The sequence below is a fragment of the Macaca thibetana genome, chromosome 4 (genome assembly GCF_024542745.1).
Source record: "Macaca thibetana thibetana isolate TM-01 chromosome 4, ASM2454274v1, whole genome shotgun sequence".
In the NCBI taxonomy this organism is placed as follows: domain Eukaryota; kingdom Metazoa; phylum Chordata; class Mammalia; order Primates; family Cercopithecidae; genus Macaca; species Macaca thibetana.
Window position 1 is genome coordinate 52,737,652 of NC_065581.1, and position 17,351 is coordinate 52,755,002.

Genomic DNA, 17,351 nt, shown 5'->3' on the forward strand with positions numbered 1-17,351 from the left:
AAAATTCCACACAGTATTTATTTAGACAAAAATAATTTCAGTTTATGAAGTTGTACTTTAGAAGGAAATAAATAATCATGTCATGTCCCAATGAGACTACCCTCTGCCTATTATTAATAGGGACATTTTCACAGGGCTAATAAAGCTTACTGTTTTCCACTGAGCACAAAAACTGTTATTTTAAGATAAAAGTTAAGAGTAGTTTAGCTGAGATAATTCGAACTCCTATATGGTGATGTAATAGTTACTCAATAATATTATAATAACCCCAAACACATTGTAAAGAAAAATAAGGACTTCTGGGAGCCAAAATATGACAAAGGCTCATCAAAACCACAGCCTCATTTACTGGTAAGATACCTTGATATGAGAGGAGCAGGCTAATATCATAAACTTACAAAGAGTCCCTGAGAAACAAGAGAGGTACAATTAATTTGTTCAGATGCGTTTAAGCTGCATTCAGGCTAATTTCCTGAATTTCCCCTTTTTTTTCCAATTCGATATATTTTTATTTATGTGTTTGCAGAGTACACAGCTTCAAACACACCAGGGGACTGTACCTAAATCATTTTTATAATATCATATTTAACGGGAAATTCAAAGTTGAATTATTTTAACATTGAATACAAAAACTCATTCATATGACTCTAAATACTTATGACATGAAATATAACTGTGTCATTGCTGAAGAGTTAAAGGTAACAGTTTATTTCATATTATTAGATATAGCAGACCTGCTATTCCATTTCTATAAAATAAAAATGCATTGTAAAGTTTACATTGATTAGTAATAATAACAACACATTAGTAGCAGTAACAACATATTACCTAAAATTATTGATAATAATGTCCTAGGGCAAGAAGATTGTACAAACTTAAGAACTAGATTTTCTTTCAATCTTTTGTCATACTCTTAAGAGAAAGAGAGGAGGAACAAAGTCACTATAGCAAAATGCTTTTTCAAAATTGTTTTCAGAGCAATTGAGGGGAAAACGAAAGAATTCCTTCTTTTTTTAAAAAAAGAAAAAAACAGCAAGAAACAGAGGTATACAAAGTCTTAAGTTCAAATAATTGACAAAGCCTCTTTCACACAGCAAGTTCTGATTATGACAACACCACCATAAACAACTATATAAATTGTGCCACCTTGGCCAGGCACGGTGGCTCACGCCTGTAATCCCAGTATTTTGGGAGGCCAAGGCGGGTGGATCACAAGGTCAGGAGTTCGAGATCAGCCTGGCCAACATGGTGAAACCCCATCTCTACTAAAAAAACACACACAAAAAAAAAGTAGCCGGGCGTGGTGGCACATGCCTGTAATCCCAGCTACTCGGGAGGCTGAGGCAGGAGAATCGCTTGAACCCAGGAGGCAGAGGTTGCAGTGAGCCAAGATCGCGCCACTGCACTCCAGCCTGGGTGACAGAGTGAGACTCTGTCTCAAAAAAAAAAAAAAAAAAAAAAAACATTGTGACACCTTAACTTGGCATAACAAATTGCAAAGTACTCACAGATTGATTATCTTTCATAACTGTATAGTCTCATTATGTATTTAACCAAAAATGTTAATCCCTGGCATGTTTCAAGGGCTTTCTATGAATGAGACACTGCGTTAAGTGCACTACATGCATCATTTAATTCTTACAACCCTACAAGGTAGGAATTAACAGACTCAGTGAAGTTAAGAAAATTTGCCTACAGTTATTTAACAAGTAAGTAGAAGGATCAGCCTCAAATCCAGTTTTATTTTAGAGTCCAAGCTCATAACTACTATATCGTAATGCCTTTGTTGAACTTTCAGGTTTCTCCTACTACTATGCGTTTATAGGTACTGTTTTCCTCCCTCCAAAAGCTGGAAGTCAGCTAGCACCGATCAATTGAAAGGTTAAGTGAGTTGTTAAACAGTTGTAGTCAGACAGGGACATTGCTAGAATTAGAAGAGAGACCCCAGGAGTCCCGTTCACTGTGCATCCTATTCTGACTAATTATCCTAAGAAAGCAAAGCCCTTTCAGATGTGAAACTGTCTGCCTTTCCAGCTTCTCCTCCCCTTCAGCAGGTAATTCTCATACATTTGGAGCCTCGTTTCACAGAGAAAATACAGGCACAAGGGACTCAGTAAGTTTCCTCCAGGACAGCCAGGTCAGGGGTCAATGGTTGAGTTTCTATACCCCCTTTCCCTAATCTAATAACTAGTTCAACTCTGCTTTCTGCAGCACCTCTCTCTGCAGGCACACAACCCTGAAGATGCACACTAAGTGGGTCTAAAAGGGAAAAAAGAAACAAGGGAGAGAAGGAGAAGGCAAGGAGGGAAGGAGAGGGAAGCAGAGGGAAAACAAAAGGAAACAAATTGTTTTTTGATTTTGGTAACAGGAGAAACAAAATTAATTAGGGAATAAAAAGTATTTTCAAATTAGCCTCTAAATAGCTATGCATATCATGAAGAAAATATAAAATTTGTCACACAGCTGGATTGCATGAATTTCCTAGAAGAATCTCCTTAAACAAAAAGTGGGGATAAAAATAAGCAGTGTGGTTTGCCTTTTAAACAGTAATCCAGTACAGACATACATGCCTTCATCCATCCATTCATCAAAGAGGAATCCAACATGAAGCTCACTCTCAGAGAGTGTAATGTCTATTTGGGAGTTTAAATATTTAAATAAATACATGTAATTTAAATGTAAAAAATATAAATTTCTTAAAACAAGTATAATTAAGAACTATGGGATTTCCCAAGAGAAAAAAAATTCTTCAACTTTAAGAAAAGGAGACTCGGCCGGGCACGGTGGCTCACGCCTGTAATCTCAGCACTTTGGGAGGCCGAGACGGGCGGATCACAAGGTCAGGAGATCGAGACCATCCTGGCTAACACGGTGAAACCCCGTCTCTACTAAAAATACAAAAAACTAGCCGGGTGAGGTGGCGGCGCCTGTAGTCCCAGCTACTCGGGAGGCTGAGGCAGGAGAATGGCATAAACCCGGGAGGCGGAGCTTGTAGTGAGCTGAGATCCGGACACTGCACTCCAGCCTGGGCGACAGAGCGAGACTCCGTCTCAAAAAAAAAAAAAAAAAAAAAAAAAAAGAAAAAGGAGACTCTTCCTAAGGGAGATATGCATTGAAGAGCCTAAATGAATTTTAACATATAAATATTTTGGAAAAAATGATGGTGACTTAACCAAACATTAGGGTTGTCTGAGAGCTATTTTGTAGTCACTAGAAAAACAGACAAGATGAGAAACCTGTGGAGTCTTGGTCTTGCCAAATCAAGTAACACACTTAAAGACCACAGCTTTAATCAAAGTACTTTTAACTTAAGAAAATGATCTCTAGTACTAATGATAGTGAGCTGCGAACATGAGGAAGGTGCTACTCAACCACAATATTTAACTGCATCTCCCCTTTCCCTTCCTACTGGTGACCTATACCAATTGCCTGCATTTCCTTGATACTCATATACTCCTTAACTCCCCAAAATCTGTTTTTTCTCCCCACCAATATTGTCCTGTGGCCTCAGATGTCACTAAGGACCTCTTTATCACAGTACGTTTTGATAATTCTCAACATACATTCCTTCAAACTCTTCCTTCACCTGGGTTCTATGACACTACTGTAAGAATTTTCAAACATACTGTTATCAAGAGAACCTTTCTTTCATATAAGATGTTGCCTAGAACTTCAACTGATTACCATAGCTTTATAGTAAGATTTAAAATCAGACAGTGTAAGGCCTCCAATTTTGTTCCTTTTCAAGACAGTTTTGGCTATTCTAGATTATTGCATTTCCATAATTTTTAAAATCAAACTGGAAATTTCTACCAAAAAAAAAAACCTGTTGAGATGTTCTATCGAAATTGCATTGACCTAAATGTTAATTTGGAAGAACTGACATATTAACATTATTGAGAACGCCAATAATGGTTCTCTTTATGTTTCTTCTGATTTGGATTCATTAAGCTTCTTAGATCAGTGAATTTGTAGTTTTCACCAAATTTAGAAAATCTTTGTCATTGTTTATTTAGATTTATTTTATTTTCTATCCCTTCTACCTCGCTTTTCCTTTTGCTACTCCAGCGACACAAATATTAGACTATATTGACTCAGAGATTACTATCTATCCATTTTTTCCCTTTTCTTTCTGTTCTTCAGTTTGGAGAGATTTGATTGTTTTGTCTACAAGTTCACTAATCTTATCTTCTGCAAGGTCCAATCTAATATGATCTAGTGAAATTTTCAGTACAGATATTATTTCTTTCAATTCTGTAATTTTTATTAATTTTTTGAAATAGTTTTCATTTTCCTGCTGGGATTTCCTATAACTTCTCTCGTTGCATCTTTCCTTTCCTTTAAAACCTTTAATATGCTTATAACAGTTATTTTAAAGTCCCTATCTAGTGAGTTTCAACATCTCTATCATCCATAGGTCTGTTTCAGTTGATGGTACATTTCGCTTTTTTTCTCAGGTTCTTGATTGTATGCTGAACGTTGTGGTTGCCATGTTCTTGAAGGTGTAGATTTTGTTATCTTCCTTCCTTTAAAGGGTGTTGAGCTTTGCTCTAGCAGGCAATTAATTTACGAATAACAGTTTAATTTTGTTAAGCCCTGTTTTCAGGATCCATTCAGCGGGTCTAGAGTAGCTTTACTCCAGGGCTAGAATATTTTATTCCTAAAGTGTGACTTTTCTGAGGTCTCAACTCAATGCCACAGCTTTAATCAAAGTACCTTTAACTTAAGAAAATGATCTCTAGTACTAATGATAGTGAGCTGCGAACACTCACTAATAACCACACTGCTTATTTTTATCCCCACTTTGTTTAAGGAGATTCTTCTAGAAAATTCATGCAATCCAGCTATGTGACAAATTTTATATTTTCTTCATGATATGCACAGCTATTTAGAGGCTAATTTGAAAATCAGCGGTGTTGAGCGGGGTTTCTCTACTCTAACCAGTCAGCATTTGAAATCTTCTAGTACCGTGCTGTTCCAAAGTACTCCCAGTACCTTAGAGGCTATGTTCGCTTCAAGCCTCCCAGTAGCTATAGTCTGCCAAACCTCATAGAAATATACTCACTACATGATTGGTTAACTATTTGGCAAAAGACTCAAGTGACCCCTGCAGATTTCTAGAGTTCCTTTTCTGCACAGCTCTCTCCTCTCTGGTGTCTTTCCCTGCAAATTCCACCAGTATTAGCAGGTCTGAACTCTAATTTCTGATTAGAAACTGAGAGCACAGAGAAATGGATCCCAAAAAGAGATTTTTGGGTTTCCCTGAACTCAATCTCAGACAGAAAGCCACATTCCTAGTGTGTTTCCATTCGCTCAAGGATCACCACCCCCTCATTTTAGCATCCTGCCTCATGCTCATTTTCTAATACCTAAACTTCTCTAAATCCAAAGTTTTCTAGAGTACTATGGGGCAAATTGTCTTCTATTTATCTAAATTTCCCTTTTCAGGCAATTAATTTTGACTTTCCTTCACTCTGTTAAGTCATTTGCCATTCTCCCATTTACCTTTCATCTTCATATAATGAGGTTTGTGTTACAAATGTCTTTTCATTTTATCAAAGACGGAGATTATGCCTCTGTTTCTTGCTCTTTCATTTTACCTACTTGAAACAGGAGGCTCCTGCTTCTGTCCTGTTAAGGATCTATTCTTAACAACTATATTAAGCTTCACAATGACATTATCAACACTGTTTGCTTTGTTGCTGCTGTTTTCCAAGTTCTTTATTGATCTCTTTCTTGAATCCCATATCATCTTTTTTCTTGGATTCATTTACAGTTCACCAGAGTGCATTACTTTTTAGAGAGTGCAAAAAGGAGAAAAACTTCCTAAATATTGTGTACCTTATATTTATTTAGTTCTCATTCCAAATAGTATTTTACTGGGTATAGAATTCTAGGTTCAAAATCATTTCCCAGAGAACTTTAGTAGCATTATTTCAGACTTTCTTTTCCACTGACAAGGCAGATTAGATGTTCAGAGAAACCTCTTCAACTTACCACAGCCGAAATTTCTGGGTAAGACACTGGATGAGCAAAATAAAAGTAAAGGAATTTTTTTTTTGGAGGTAGAAATGAAGAGAAGCTTCTTTCTTCTTCATTTCTTCCTTTCTCTCTTTCTCCAAGTCTGTCATGGAGGTCTAGCTTCTCTTTGATTAACATCGGCCCTAACATCCACAATGGACCGAATCAATCTCCTTCCCCAGACAAATATTCCCTCTTTGTTTATAAGCCACTCTTAACACTTCCTCTTGAGAGCCACAGATCCAAGCATATACACAGGGACAGAGAAAAAGAAAGGGAGAGAGAGATGGAAGGGAAATGTCTATATAGCAGTCCTTATTAATTTCCCCAATGTCTGTCCCCTCCTACTTGTGGAATTTCTCCCAGAGCTCCACTGAAAAGTGTACCTATATTCTAATTTCCTCTCAACTTGCTTTGGGTTGCGTGTATTCTACTGTGGATTCTCTACCCATCTAACCCAAACTGCTATTTGTGCTTCAGAGAACCCTCAAAACCTCTGATTGTCTTGGGGCACCCTGTTGTGTTTTCCAGCACTCTTTAGGATTTACTCTTCTTCGTTTTCTAATACCTTTTATGTTGTTTCACTGAATCACAGTGTGTGATACCTAGTAAGTATAGTCAATGTCTTGTGAAGGAAAAGAAAATGTTACATGTGCTAAACTAAAATGATGACTATGTTGTATTTTTATAAATCCATTCATGCATTCAATAATTTTAATTGAAACCCATAAAAACTTTATGGTACTGTGCTATGTACTAGGCCTAGCTCTAAGTCTTCGGAAAATAGCAGCAACAAAAGAAAGTCCCTCTTTTCAAGGAGCTCATGTTATAGTGTGCTACTATATTTTTTAAACATACAAGTTGAAAAACAATATAAATAATATAAGTAACATCTTTGTGTGCAAATGGGTCCATGTACATGTATGTGTATGTGTGTATTTCCTTTCAGATGTAACTTTCAGGAGCTAATATTGAAGAAGTGGCATATGGGAAGGCTTTTTAAACTTTCTGTATTTGTATTTCTGCATGTATTTCTGTTTGTTAGTATAGTTGGTTCAGGCTCTTGGGACATACCAGGGAACACAGCGGGCAAATCTTTCTACCTTCTTGGAGATCATATTTTAGCAAGAAGAGTCAGACACCAAACAACAAACATAATAAATTAGTATCTTAAGTAGTATGCTAGCAGGTGATAAGAACTCTGTAAAAGCATGATATATAGGGTCAGTGGCAATGGGCTGCCATTTTCAATAGGGTGGCAAGACTTCATAGAGGAAGTAACATTTCAGCAAAAAGTTCAAGTGGGAGATTGTACTTGAAAAAGAAGGGGGAAAGAATTCTAAGCAGAGGAAACAGCAAATGCAAAGGCTTCAGTGTGGGAGCATGCCTGGCATGTTGCAGGAATAGCAAGAAGCCAGTGTGCCCAGAACAGAACAGGTGAAGGTAAGAGAAATGAGAGACAAAGCCGGACAGGGCATTGGGGTGCGAGGTGAGGGGTGCAGGGAATGGCCCTTGAGGTCAGTAAAAGGACTGAATGTTATTGTGAGAGAGTCTGGGAGCCCCTCTTTCAGGAGAAGAAGGAAATTATCTGACATATTTTGAAAGGATCATTGTGGCTCTATTATTAAATAGAATAGACCAAACAGAGGTAGGGGTGGAAGCAGAGAGGAGGGCTGAGAGGTCTTGCAATAAACAGTAAGAGATGATGCCGATGATGACAGTAGCAGTAGAATTGCTGCAAGGTGGTCAAATGAAAGACAGAGCCAACAGAATTTCCTAACGAATCTGATGCGGGTTTTGGAAGGTCAAGGATGCCTCCATGTCCTGAGCACTAAAAGGACAGAGTTGCCACCAACTCAGTTCAGGACTATGGGGGAGGAAGTAGTGGAGATCAGTTGTTCAATTTAGAACCTGCTAAACTCGAGATGCCGTTTTGACATCGAAGTGACAACAGCAGCAGACAGTGAGGTACAGGAATCTCACATTCAGAAGAGGTCGGGCGTGGTGGCTCCAGTCTATAATCCCAGCGCTTTGGTAGGCCAAGGTGGGAGGATTGCTTGAGGCCAGGAATTCAAGACTAAGCTGTGGAACATAGCGAGACCCTTGCCTCCACAAAAAAATTTAAAACTTAGTTGGGTGTGGTGGCACACACCTGTGGTCCCAGTTACTGCAGAGGATGAGGCAGGGGAATTATTTGAGCCCAGGAGTGTGAGGCTGCAGTGAGCCACGATTATGCCATTGCACTCCAGCCTGGGTGACAAGAGCAAGATCCAGTCTCAAAAAAATAAGTAAATAAAGTAAAAAACAAAGTTCAGGAGAGAATTCTGGATCAGAGATCCCAACCTGGAAGTCACGAGCATAGATAAATAGCATTGAAAATTTTGAAAAGGTCTTTTTGAAAAGCCAGCCCACAATTTTTCTTACCTACCACATTTAGTCTCCCACAAATTTGAACACTTTGTCCAACACAAGTTATCAAGTACTGAATATTGAGTGTGTCGCCTCTCCACTCCCTCTGCCATTTCCCTGCCCCAGTTATTCTCACCTGTCTGAGATGCTTCTACCTCTTGTCGGTTTACCAATCAGGTCATCCACACCTCACTGCCAGATTAATGTGACTACAGCTAACCTTTGATCAAGCACTGACTCCTTGGGGATTACTTGTTACCTGCTGCATAAAGGACCAAATGCTTACCTCTAGATCACAATCCAATCCCAGCCCACCTTTCCAAACCTACAACTCACCGTTCCCCTTCACACACACCATGCTTCTTGCTATTCCTGTGGGTTCTAGCCTCAGTGCCTTGTGCATGCTGTTTGCCCCACCAGAAATGCCTTTCCTCTGCATCCTGAATACCTAAACCCTGTCCTTCATGGCATAGCACAAATGCCACTAACTTTAATAGAGCTTAGTTGGCTGCCCCATCTGAAGATGACCTTTCCCACCTCAGATACCCCTATTCTGTGAGAGGGGAAGACCATGGCAAACACGACACTTCCCAGAGTGAAGGCAGCAGGACAGATGCCAGTCCCAAGAGAAATTCTGGGAATAAAGAGTTCCACAGGCAAAGTTTAGGTAACAATCCACACCACAGCACTCCCTAGAAATCCACATTATGTATTCATGTATTGAAGGATCGCAAAAGTTCTTTGGAAGGAAAACCTGCGTAACTATTTTTTTTGTTGTTGGTTTAAGCTTTTATTGCCAGTCTTGAAAAGGAACATATTAACCAGTTATCTCGTAATAAGATGACGATTTGCATTTTTCTTAGAATCTAGTAGGCAGTCCTAAGGCCCTAAAGCGTGTGGGAGTGACTTTTTGCTCACTTGGCTAAACCCCTCTCAATGGCAGGGAGCAATGGAAAGAAACATCTAGCTTATAAAAACACATCAGGACCTCAAATTGAGTTGTTGAGCCACTTTGATATTTTTTAACAAAGTACTGATCTTATCAGTCTTCCCACACTGCCTCACACCCTCCCATCTAGGTCACTAAAAAAAATATGTATATATATGGAGTTTTTTGCTCTTGTCACCCAGGCTGGAATGCAATAGCACAGTCTTAGCTCACTGCAACCTCCACCTCCTGGGTTCAAGCGATTCTCCTGCCTCAGCCTCCCAAGTTGCTGGGATTACAGGCACCACCACACCTGGCTAATTTTGGGGTTTTTTTTGTTGTGTTTTGTTTTGTTTTTTAGAGACAGAGTCTCGCTCTGTTGCCCAGGCTGGAGTGCATTGACAAAATCCCAGCTCGCTGCAACATCTGCCTCCTGGGTTCAAGCGATTCTCCTGTCTCAGCCCCCCGAGTAGCTGGGACTACAGGTGCCCGCCACCATGTCCGGTTCATTTTTGTATTTTTAGTAGAGACAGGGTTTCATCATGTTGGCCAAGCTGGTCTCAAACTCCCAACCTCAGATGATCCACTAGCCTCAACCTCCCAAAGTGCTCGGATTACAGGCATGAGCCACTTCACCCAGCCAATTTTTTGTATTTTTAGTAGAGATGGGGTTTCGCCATGTTGGCCAGGCTGGTCTCAAACTCCTGACCTCAGGTGATCCACCTGCCTCAGCCTCCCAAAGTGCTGGGATTACAGGCCTGAGCCACTGCACCCGGCCGAAAAATACATTTTTTAAATTTTTTATTTCCATAGATTTTGGAGGAACAGATGACATTTGGTTACACGAGTAAGTTATTTGGTGGTGATTTGTAAGATTTTGGTGCATCCATCACCAGAACAGTATACACTGAACCCAATTTGTAGTCTTTTATCCCTCACCCCTTCCTACCCTTTCCCCTGAGTCTCCAAAGTCCATTGTATCATTCTTATGCCTTTGCATCCTCATAGCTTAGCTCCCACTTATGAGTGAGAACATACTATATTTGGTTTTCCATTCCTGAGTTACTTCACTTAGAATAATAGTCTCCAGTTCCAACCAGGTTGCTGCAAATGCGATTAATTTGTTCTTTTTCATAGCTGAGTAGTATTCCATCGTATATACATACCACAATTTCTTTATCGACTTGTTTACTGATGGGCATTTGGGTTGGTTTCATGTTTTTACAATTGCAAATTGTGCTGCTATAAACATGCGTGTGAAAGTATCTTTTTCGTATATTAACTTCTTTCTCTCTGGATAGATACCCAGTAATGGGATTGCTGAATCAAATGGTAGTTCTACTTTTAGTTCTTTAAGGAATCTCCACACTGTTTTCCATAGTGGTTGTACTAGTTTACATTCCCACCAGCAGTGTAGAAGTGTTTCCTTTTCTAGTGTTCCAAGGTTCTCACACAAGGAATTCTTGAATTTGGAACTGGGGACCAGGATTATAGTCCTGATTAAGCACTTGTTGGTGCTGGTCTTCCCCAGGACCAGGCCCAGATAACCACACATCATAATACTGGTGTCATGTTTTCCCCAGGCCAAGGTAGGGAAATTGTACATCCCAACATGGGTAGGGTAACCATGCATCACATATGTATGACAAGTTGTTCTGTTCCCAAGCCCAGGTAGGGTAATCACACACCCCAACAAAGGTGACATACTATCCCAGCATAATTATTCATTGTGAACCTTGCACTATCAAAAGCATCCTGGTTTGGGTGATAAATTATATAGTCACTTAGTTATAAGCCCTTCACCTATAGACTTCATTATATCCAGTTCCTAAATCAAACCAAACCACCCTAACGAGAGTAGAACCTAGAATTAACAATTTTCCCATTACATAGAATGTTGTTTTTCTGGACTCCAGGCCACTGTGTGCCAGCCATAGTTATTTCCTAACTTCCACCATATTGATCCAGTCGATGTGACAGGATGTGTGCCTGAGACTTTTATTCTATTCTTTAGGGTCCCACTGGAGCTAAATGCAGTCATAAGTTCAGATGAGTTTGCCATAAATCCCTGCCATTGTTCCCCCATGCACTCCTGGCTACTTGATAGGGTCCTGCTCCCAATAGACTGTTCAAAACTATGACATTATCAATAACACTTGAGTGTAACACATCACACCTGAAACCTACAACGATGGTACCCATCTGCTCTTTACCCCCTCAGGACTGGAGTTCCCTACACACTGGCACTAGCCTCACCACACAGTCCTGGTTCCTGAATGGCTTACTTCCCCCACAATGACTATAGCCACATGGGTTAGGAGGCCAGATAACTACCTGTGTGACCTTTATCAATCACCCCTCATTATCAATCTCAGTTAACTCATCTCTGAAATGAGCTGGCTGGTCTGGATGGCATCCAACATTCCACCCAGCCGTGATGAATTGACTCTATGTACCCTTTTTCTGAAACTTAACTACTTCCACATAAGGCCTCACTTCCCAAATATCTCTTAAAGGTGGGGTCTCTTTCCATATTATTTTTTTAATCTCCTTCAGAACATGGTAGAGAACTTCGAACATTGCTGAAACTCAAATGTATGTCACATAAGGATTTTTAAATGAGTGAGGCATTTAAGCCTAAAAAATTTCAAACTTAGACTTTGAGATGATGGGAAATTAAATAAATCTAAGAAGTGAAATGATCTAGTCAAAGCAGCAAGCACTATAGAAAAATAAATTCATATCATTTTCTAGCACTATGACTAGTGAACTAGCACTGCCAATAATGGCTAACATTGGACACTTATCATGTGTGAGATGCAGCTCTCAGTGGCTCACACCAACCCTATGAAGTGGGAACTACTATTGTTCCTACTTTACAGATGAGAAAACTGAAGTACAGAGGGGTTAAAGAACCTGACTGAAGTCCCCCAGGAAGCAAGTGATGTATTCAAACCTGGGCAGTCTAGCTCCAAAGTCCATGCACTTAAAAACTAGGTCAGCCCGCCTCTCCCTCTCTTTCACAAGCATTTGCTCACCTAAGCATCCCAACACCACCAGGTTATTATGCGCGCCCAGCAGAAACTGAAGCCCAGAGAGGCTTAAAGATCCCCCAGTGTCCCACAGCAGTCTCAGCGCACGACAATACACTTGTGAAACGTCACTGACAGCTGACTGCTGAGAAACAGGCACAGAATAAAGTGGAAGTGCCATTGGGGGACAGCAGCTCTGGAGAGAATTAAAATTGGCAGTAAATTGAAAGGAAGAGGTGTTTGTGGGGGACACAATGAAGCGAGAAGTGACAGCCCTGGGCTATCACCTGAAGGGAAAGTCAAGGCAAGGGAGAAGCCTGCAGAGGCCACAGAGTGGACGGTGAGGACCCAGGAGCATGGTAAGGTAGGCACGGAACAGTTTAGGAAGGACAGAAAAAAAATGTTGTTTGCCATCACATACATGTTCAGCACCAGTACAAAAGTTATAGAAAAACACACATTTTGAAGCCAGGGAACTGACTTTTGGATTAGGATGGTTTGACTGAAGCAGCATTCACAAGAGAATCTGGTATGGCGAGTGCCACATAATAGGCACTCAATAAATGTTTGTTCCAAATAAAAGAGACAAAAAGAGAAAAATCTGAGAACTGCTTTCATAAAGAGAAAGACACCTAAGGGAGTAGGTGCTCAATAAATATTATTTTTTATCTGTGTGCTGTGAGAAGCCTGGGGAGCTGTAAAAGATTACCTGATCCATTTCCAAAGAGCCCTGAGCCTCTGATTGCAATTCTTGCAAATTCCCGGGGAAGGCTGTGGAATTCCTCTCTGGGGACTTACAAACACACTTTTAGAAGAGCCACTTGGAGGGAGTGGTTTAGACAATTTCAAAATGGATGAATCGAGGCAGAGAGGCTAGACCAAATGACCCTGTGGTCCTTTTCATTTCTGATGTCCATGTAATCCCCTCAGAACCTGAAGTTTCCACCGTACTCCCGCATGGCACAGAGATGAACCGAATGGACCCGCAGACATTGCTGTCCCAACAAGCTGAGGATGGCTGAGTGATTTGGGAACCTTCCAGTAGGGCTGGGTTAAATCGCAGGCCAGTTATTTTGTGAAGAAATAAACCACAGAGAGCCCCTTTCAAACATGCATGCAGAAATCAGGACAAAATGCCAAGGAGATTATCTGCTCAGAATTTGCTTTAAAAGAGCCTGGGCAGCACTCATTTATTTTTGGGAAAATATATGATTAACCAGAGTTAACTATGAATTCAGATATTGTGCATTAGACCAGCTCCTCAAAGTTTGAGCGCATTTAATATTATATATCGCTGCCATTTGGACTAAATTGTTTTTTTAATGTACACAATATTACAAATTTAATTTGAGCTGTTTGAATCAGTCTGTAAAAAAGATTTGATTATACCTGAGTGTTCTGGCCCCAGCGTTTCCGTATCTCAGTAATCTTGACGGTAATTGGCTGATTGGGCGTCTCACACTCCATCTCTGCCTCAGTTTCCATGGTAATGTTACAGGAGCTATTATAGATGAGAACTTCATCTCTTTCCACTTTAGGGCTGAAACGAGAGGGGAGGTTAAATGGGGTGTCATCAATCTTAATGAAATGCAATTATTTTTACTCTTATTAATCATTGCAAGCCATTAGCTTGTGGCAACTACAGGCCACCATTTGTCAAATTTTGCAAATTTCTGTAATTTTGTTTCCATTATTTTATTGTTTATTTGTTTTTCCTTTTATCTGCACACCCTGCAATGAAAATGCACATGGTAAATATCTTTCACTGAGGCCTTTCTCTTTTCTGAATCTATTAAAAACATTAGCAAAAGCTACCTCTAGCCCAGCTTAACAAGAAATGCACGGACAATACTTCCAGTTCCCAAAAGGGAAACAAATGTTGGGGAGAGTTTTTGTTTTTATTTTTTTTCTTTTCCCCTTCCCTCTTCCTGCTCTTTCTCATACTTAGTGTTGGGGGAGTAATTGCCTGAATCCCTCCAGGGCAGATGGAGAAATTGGAAAACCCACACAACTGGCTAACTGGTCCCTAATTCCAACTGTGAAAAAATGAGCTCATTTAGGCTTTCAATTCCCTCTCCCCAGCTGATGGCAATGAGGCTCTGTTGCTAGCAGTGGAACATTAACTTAGTAAATTAATTAAACTTACTTAACAGCCCAGACTAAGGAGATTCGATATATGTGCCAGTTATACTACCAGCCACTCGCTTTAAAAGTCCTCTTGCTTTAAGGGGAGAAGCCAGACTGGATTTAAGATAAAAGTCAGCAGTGTAGCATTACAGAAAGTCTAAAAATATGCCATCTAGAGAAGGTGAGGGCATGGATAGTGAAGGGTGTCATCCTCAACAGGTGTGATATTTATTCAAGAATCATCCTGGTTGTAGGCATTTTTGCAACCAACTCAAAAATTATCAGTAATAATGCATGATGTTTCATATTTGTCAACAATCTCATATGTATGATCTAATTTCAGCCTATAAATTAGGAAGAGGTATAAAAAATGTAACCCAAAGAGATTAAGGATTCTCAGAAAGTCGAACACAGAACTATGGTAGCTCTGAGGTCAAAACCAGACGGTCCTGTTTCCCAGAGCAGTGCTGTCAAGTTTTGAAATGCTGATTGTACATCAGCCAGGAGGATGGCAGATCCCATGGGAAGACCAGGAAGGGTGGAGACAAGGGCAAAAAGGTCACCAGTTGAGAAACTGTACACCGTGTCAAACCTTATCATCTTTTTTCAAATCAATGTCAAAATGTTTTCTTCCACAATTTGCTAGAAATAATGAGCGGGATAACTAGTACATCTCACTACTTAATCTTCTCTTCATGCTAAAATGTTCTCCACTCTGTATCTACCTAAGGCATGATTTCCAAACCCAAAGTCCTCTAGACCTAATAATGTAGATTGGTCAATATGTTAACATCATGCCACTCAGATCTGCAGGCAGATTGTTTGGGCTGACCACTGGGGCTCTGGTCCACCTTTATCTGAGCTTCCTTCTCACGGCACCTGACACTGCGTTCATTTTGAAGCCACCATGCTTATACTTAGATAGTGGTCAACTCAAAGTCTCAGAGCTGCAGTTTTCTGAGGATTTCACCATGCTGTGCTTGTTCAGACGATTTTCTGAGAAGCACTGGCATGTAAAGCTTAGGCTCAGAAGCAGATCAGCTGGATCTGAATCCCAGGGCAGATAGTTACCATCTACATGACATCGAAGACATTACTTTGCTAAGCTTTGGTTTCCACATTTATAAAATGGAGTTGCCAATAATCGAGTACCTATTTTGTGGAGGTGTTGAAGAAACTGAGCAAAATGAAGCATATAAACCGATTAGCATGGAACCTGGCACACAATAAGAACCCAATAAAGGCAGCTCGCGTTATAGCTGTTAGAGGTAGTAGTGTTAGTAGTATTATCGTTAAAAATGTAAATGTGAAAATTTACATTTATTATTGTTACATTTCTCTCACGGTTTAGACCCATTGCTCAAATTCATTTTGAATCTGTAGCCTGTGATCTAGCTGTAAATCCATTCACTGATCCTTCTTCCACAGGGCAGACAAAGCCACAGGATGAATCCATCCTTTGCTCCTGGAGCGTCAGTCATATTCCAAGATTCAGAAAGGAAAAGCAAAGTAATTTAACTTTTAAATTAAAATGTAATGTAATATTTAGATCAATATAGAAATGTGATGGAATCAAATGCAAAAGTCACGCAGACTTTTAAAACTCCTCACTTCAGAGCAACTTGAGGCTTGCGTCAGGCCACTTTGGGCTTTGCACCTAGAACCTTTTTTTGCTACTGGGGGTAGAGAAGTTGTTGGAATAGTTTGTGAAGGTCTCCCTCTGTATTTATATCATAAGTCACTTATAAACCTATCAGAAAGGAAATGAAGTTGGTTTCCCGCACCATCACATTCTTCGTGAATCAGTTTCCAGATGGCTAGTTTCATTTCTGAAGGCTCACAAACTGATGAATAGTTCATTCTAGAATTTTGTCAGGGATAACACCAAGTTTAGTTGTCTAAATTTCCAGAATTCCTCCTTTTCTTAGGTTCATAGAATATCTGCCCATCACCTCTGTTATGTGACCCCTTCTCATGGTTCGTTGTCCGCAGTAGGTCCTCAATCGTAAGAGTGAGTTTTTTGTACCCAGTTTATGAATAATCTCAGACTACAAACTTGAACTCAAGGAAAGCAGTGACCAACTTCCTTTTACAGCCTTTCTTGGCCTTGGGCTTCCACTCTTCTCATAAACCTTCTTATGCCCTTTCCTGACTGGCAGAGGTACAAGTAAAATGGGCTGAGTCACTTTGCCCTCTGTTTGCCTGTTAGAAACCGACTGTTTTCGCGAAGCATGTTATTCTTGCTCTGAAAAGAATTAAACCCCTTTCTGTTAGCTTGGACTTTTTGTTTACCAGCTTCAGCTCACACTTCTTTCCATATTTGTAACTACCTTGCTAGAAATTTTTTTCATTAAAAAGCCATCACCAAAATTAGCTGAGACACCAGGATATCCAAAATAGATTAACATTTACAAAATTTCAAAGCTTCTAAGTAGCTAGCTACTCTTCCATGGTTTCTTCCACAATAATCCTATGAGCTAAGAAGCACAGTTGACCATATTTAAATATAAATATAAGCATATATATGCGCAACATAAGCATATATAGACACAGAGATCAATATATGTACAGATATAGATACAGATATACATGCATACACACTGCACACACACAAATATTTATTTTAGGGCATGTGGTTAAAAATATTGGGTAAAAATGGTGGCAAAGATTGTACTAGAACCTAAGACTCCTGACTCCCAAACTATCGTTCTTTAGTTGATCTGATTAGACCCTAAAGTAAGCAAGTAACCTTGGCTGTGCTCCTTAGGATAGGGAAGGAAAACACTTTGCAGGCATTCTCTCTCCCTCACTTCCCCTGAAATTGCTTCCTGTGG

General features: G+C 39.9%; 1 protein-coding gene across 1 annotated transcript in view; it reads right to left on the reverse strand.

Moving 5' to 3' along the window:
- The window catches only part of PKHD1 (PKHD1 ciliary IPT domain containing fibrocystin/polyductin), a 463,584-nt gene that overhangs the window by 373,136 nt on the left and 73,097 nt on the right, over nt 1-17,351 (reverse strand). Inside the window, 1 exon segment of the mRNA XM_050789247.1 lies at nt 13,780-13,930. Coding sequence (XP_050645204.1) covers nt 13,780-13,930 — 151 coding nt within the window.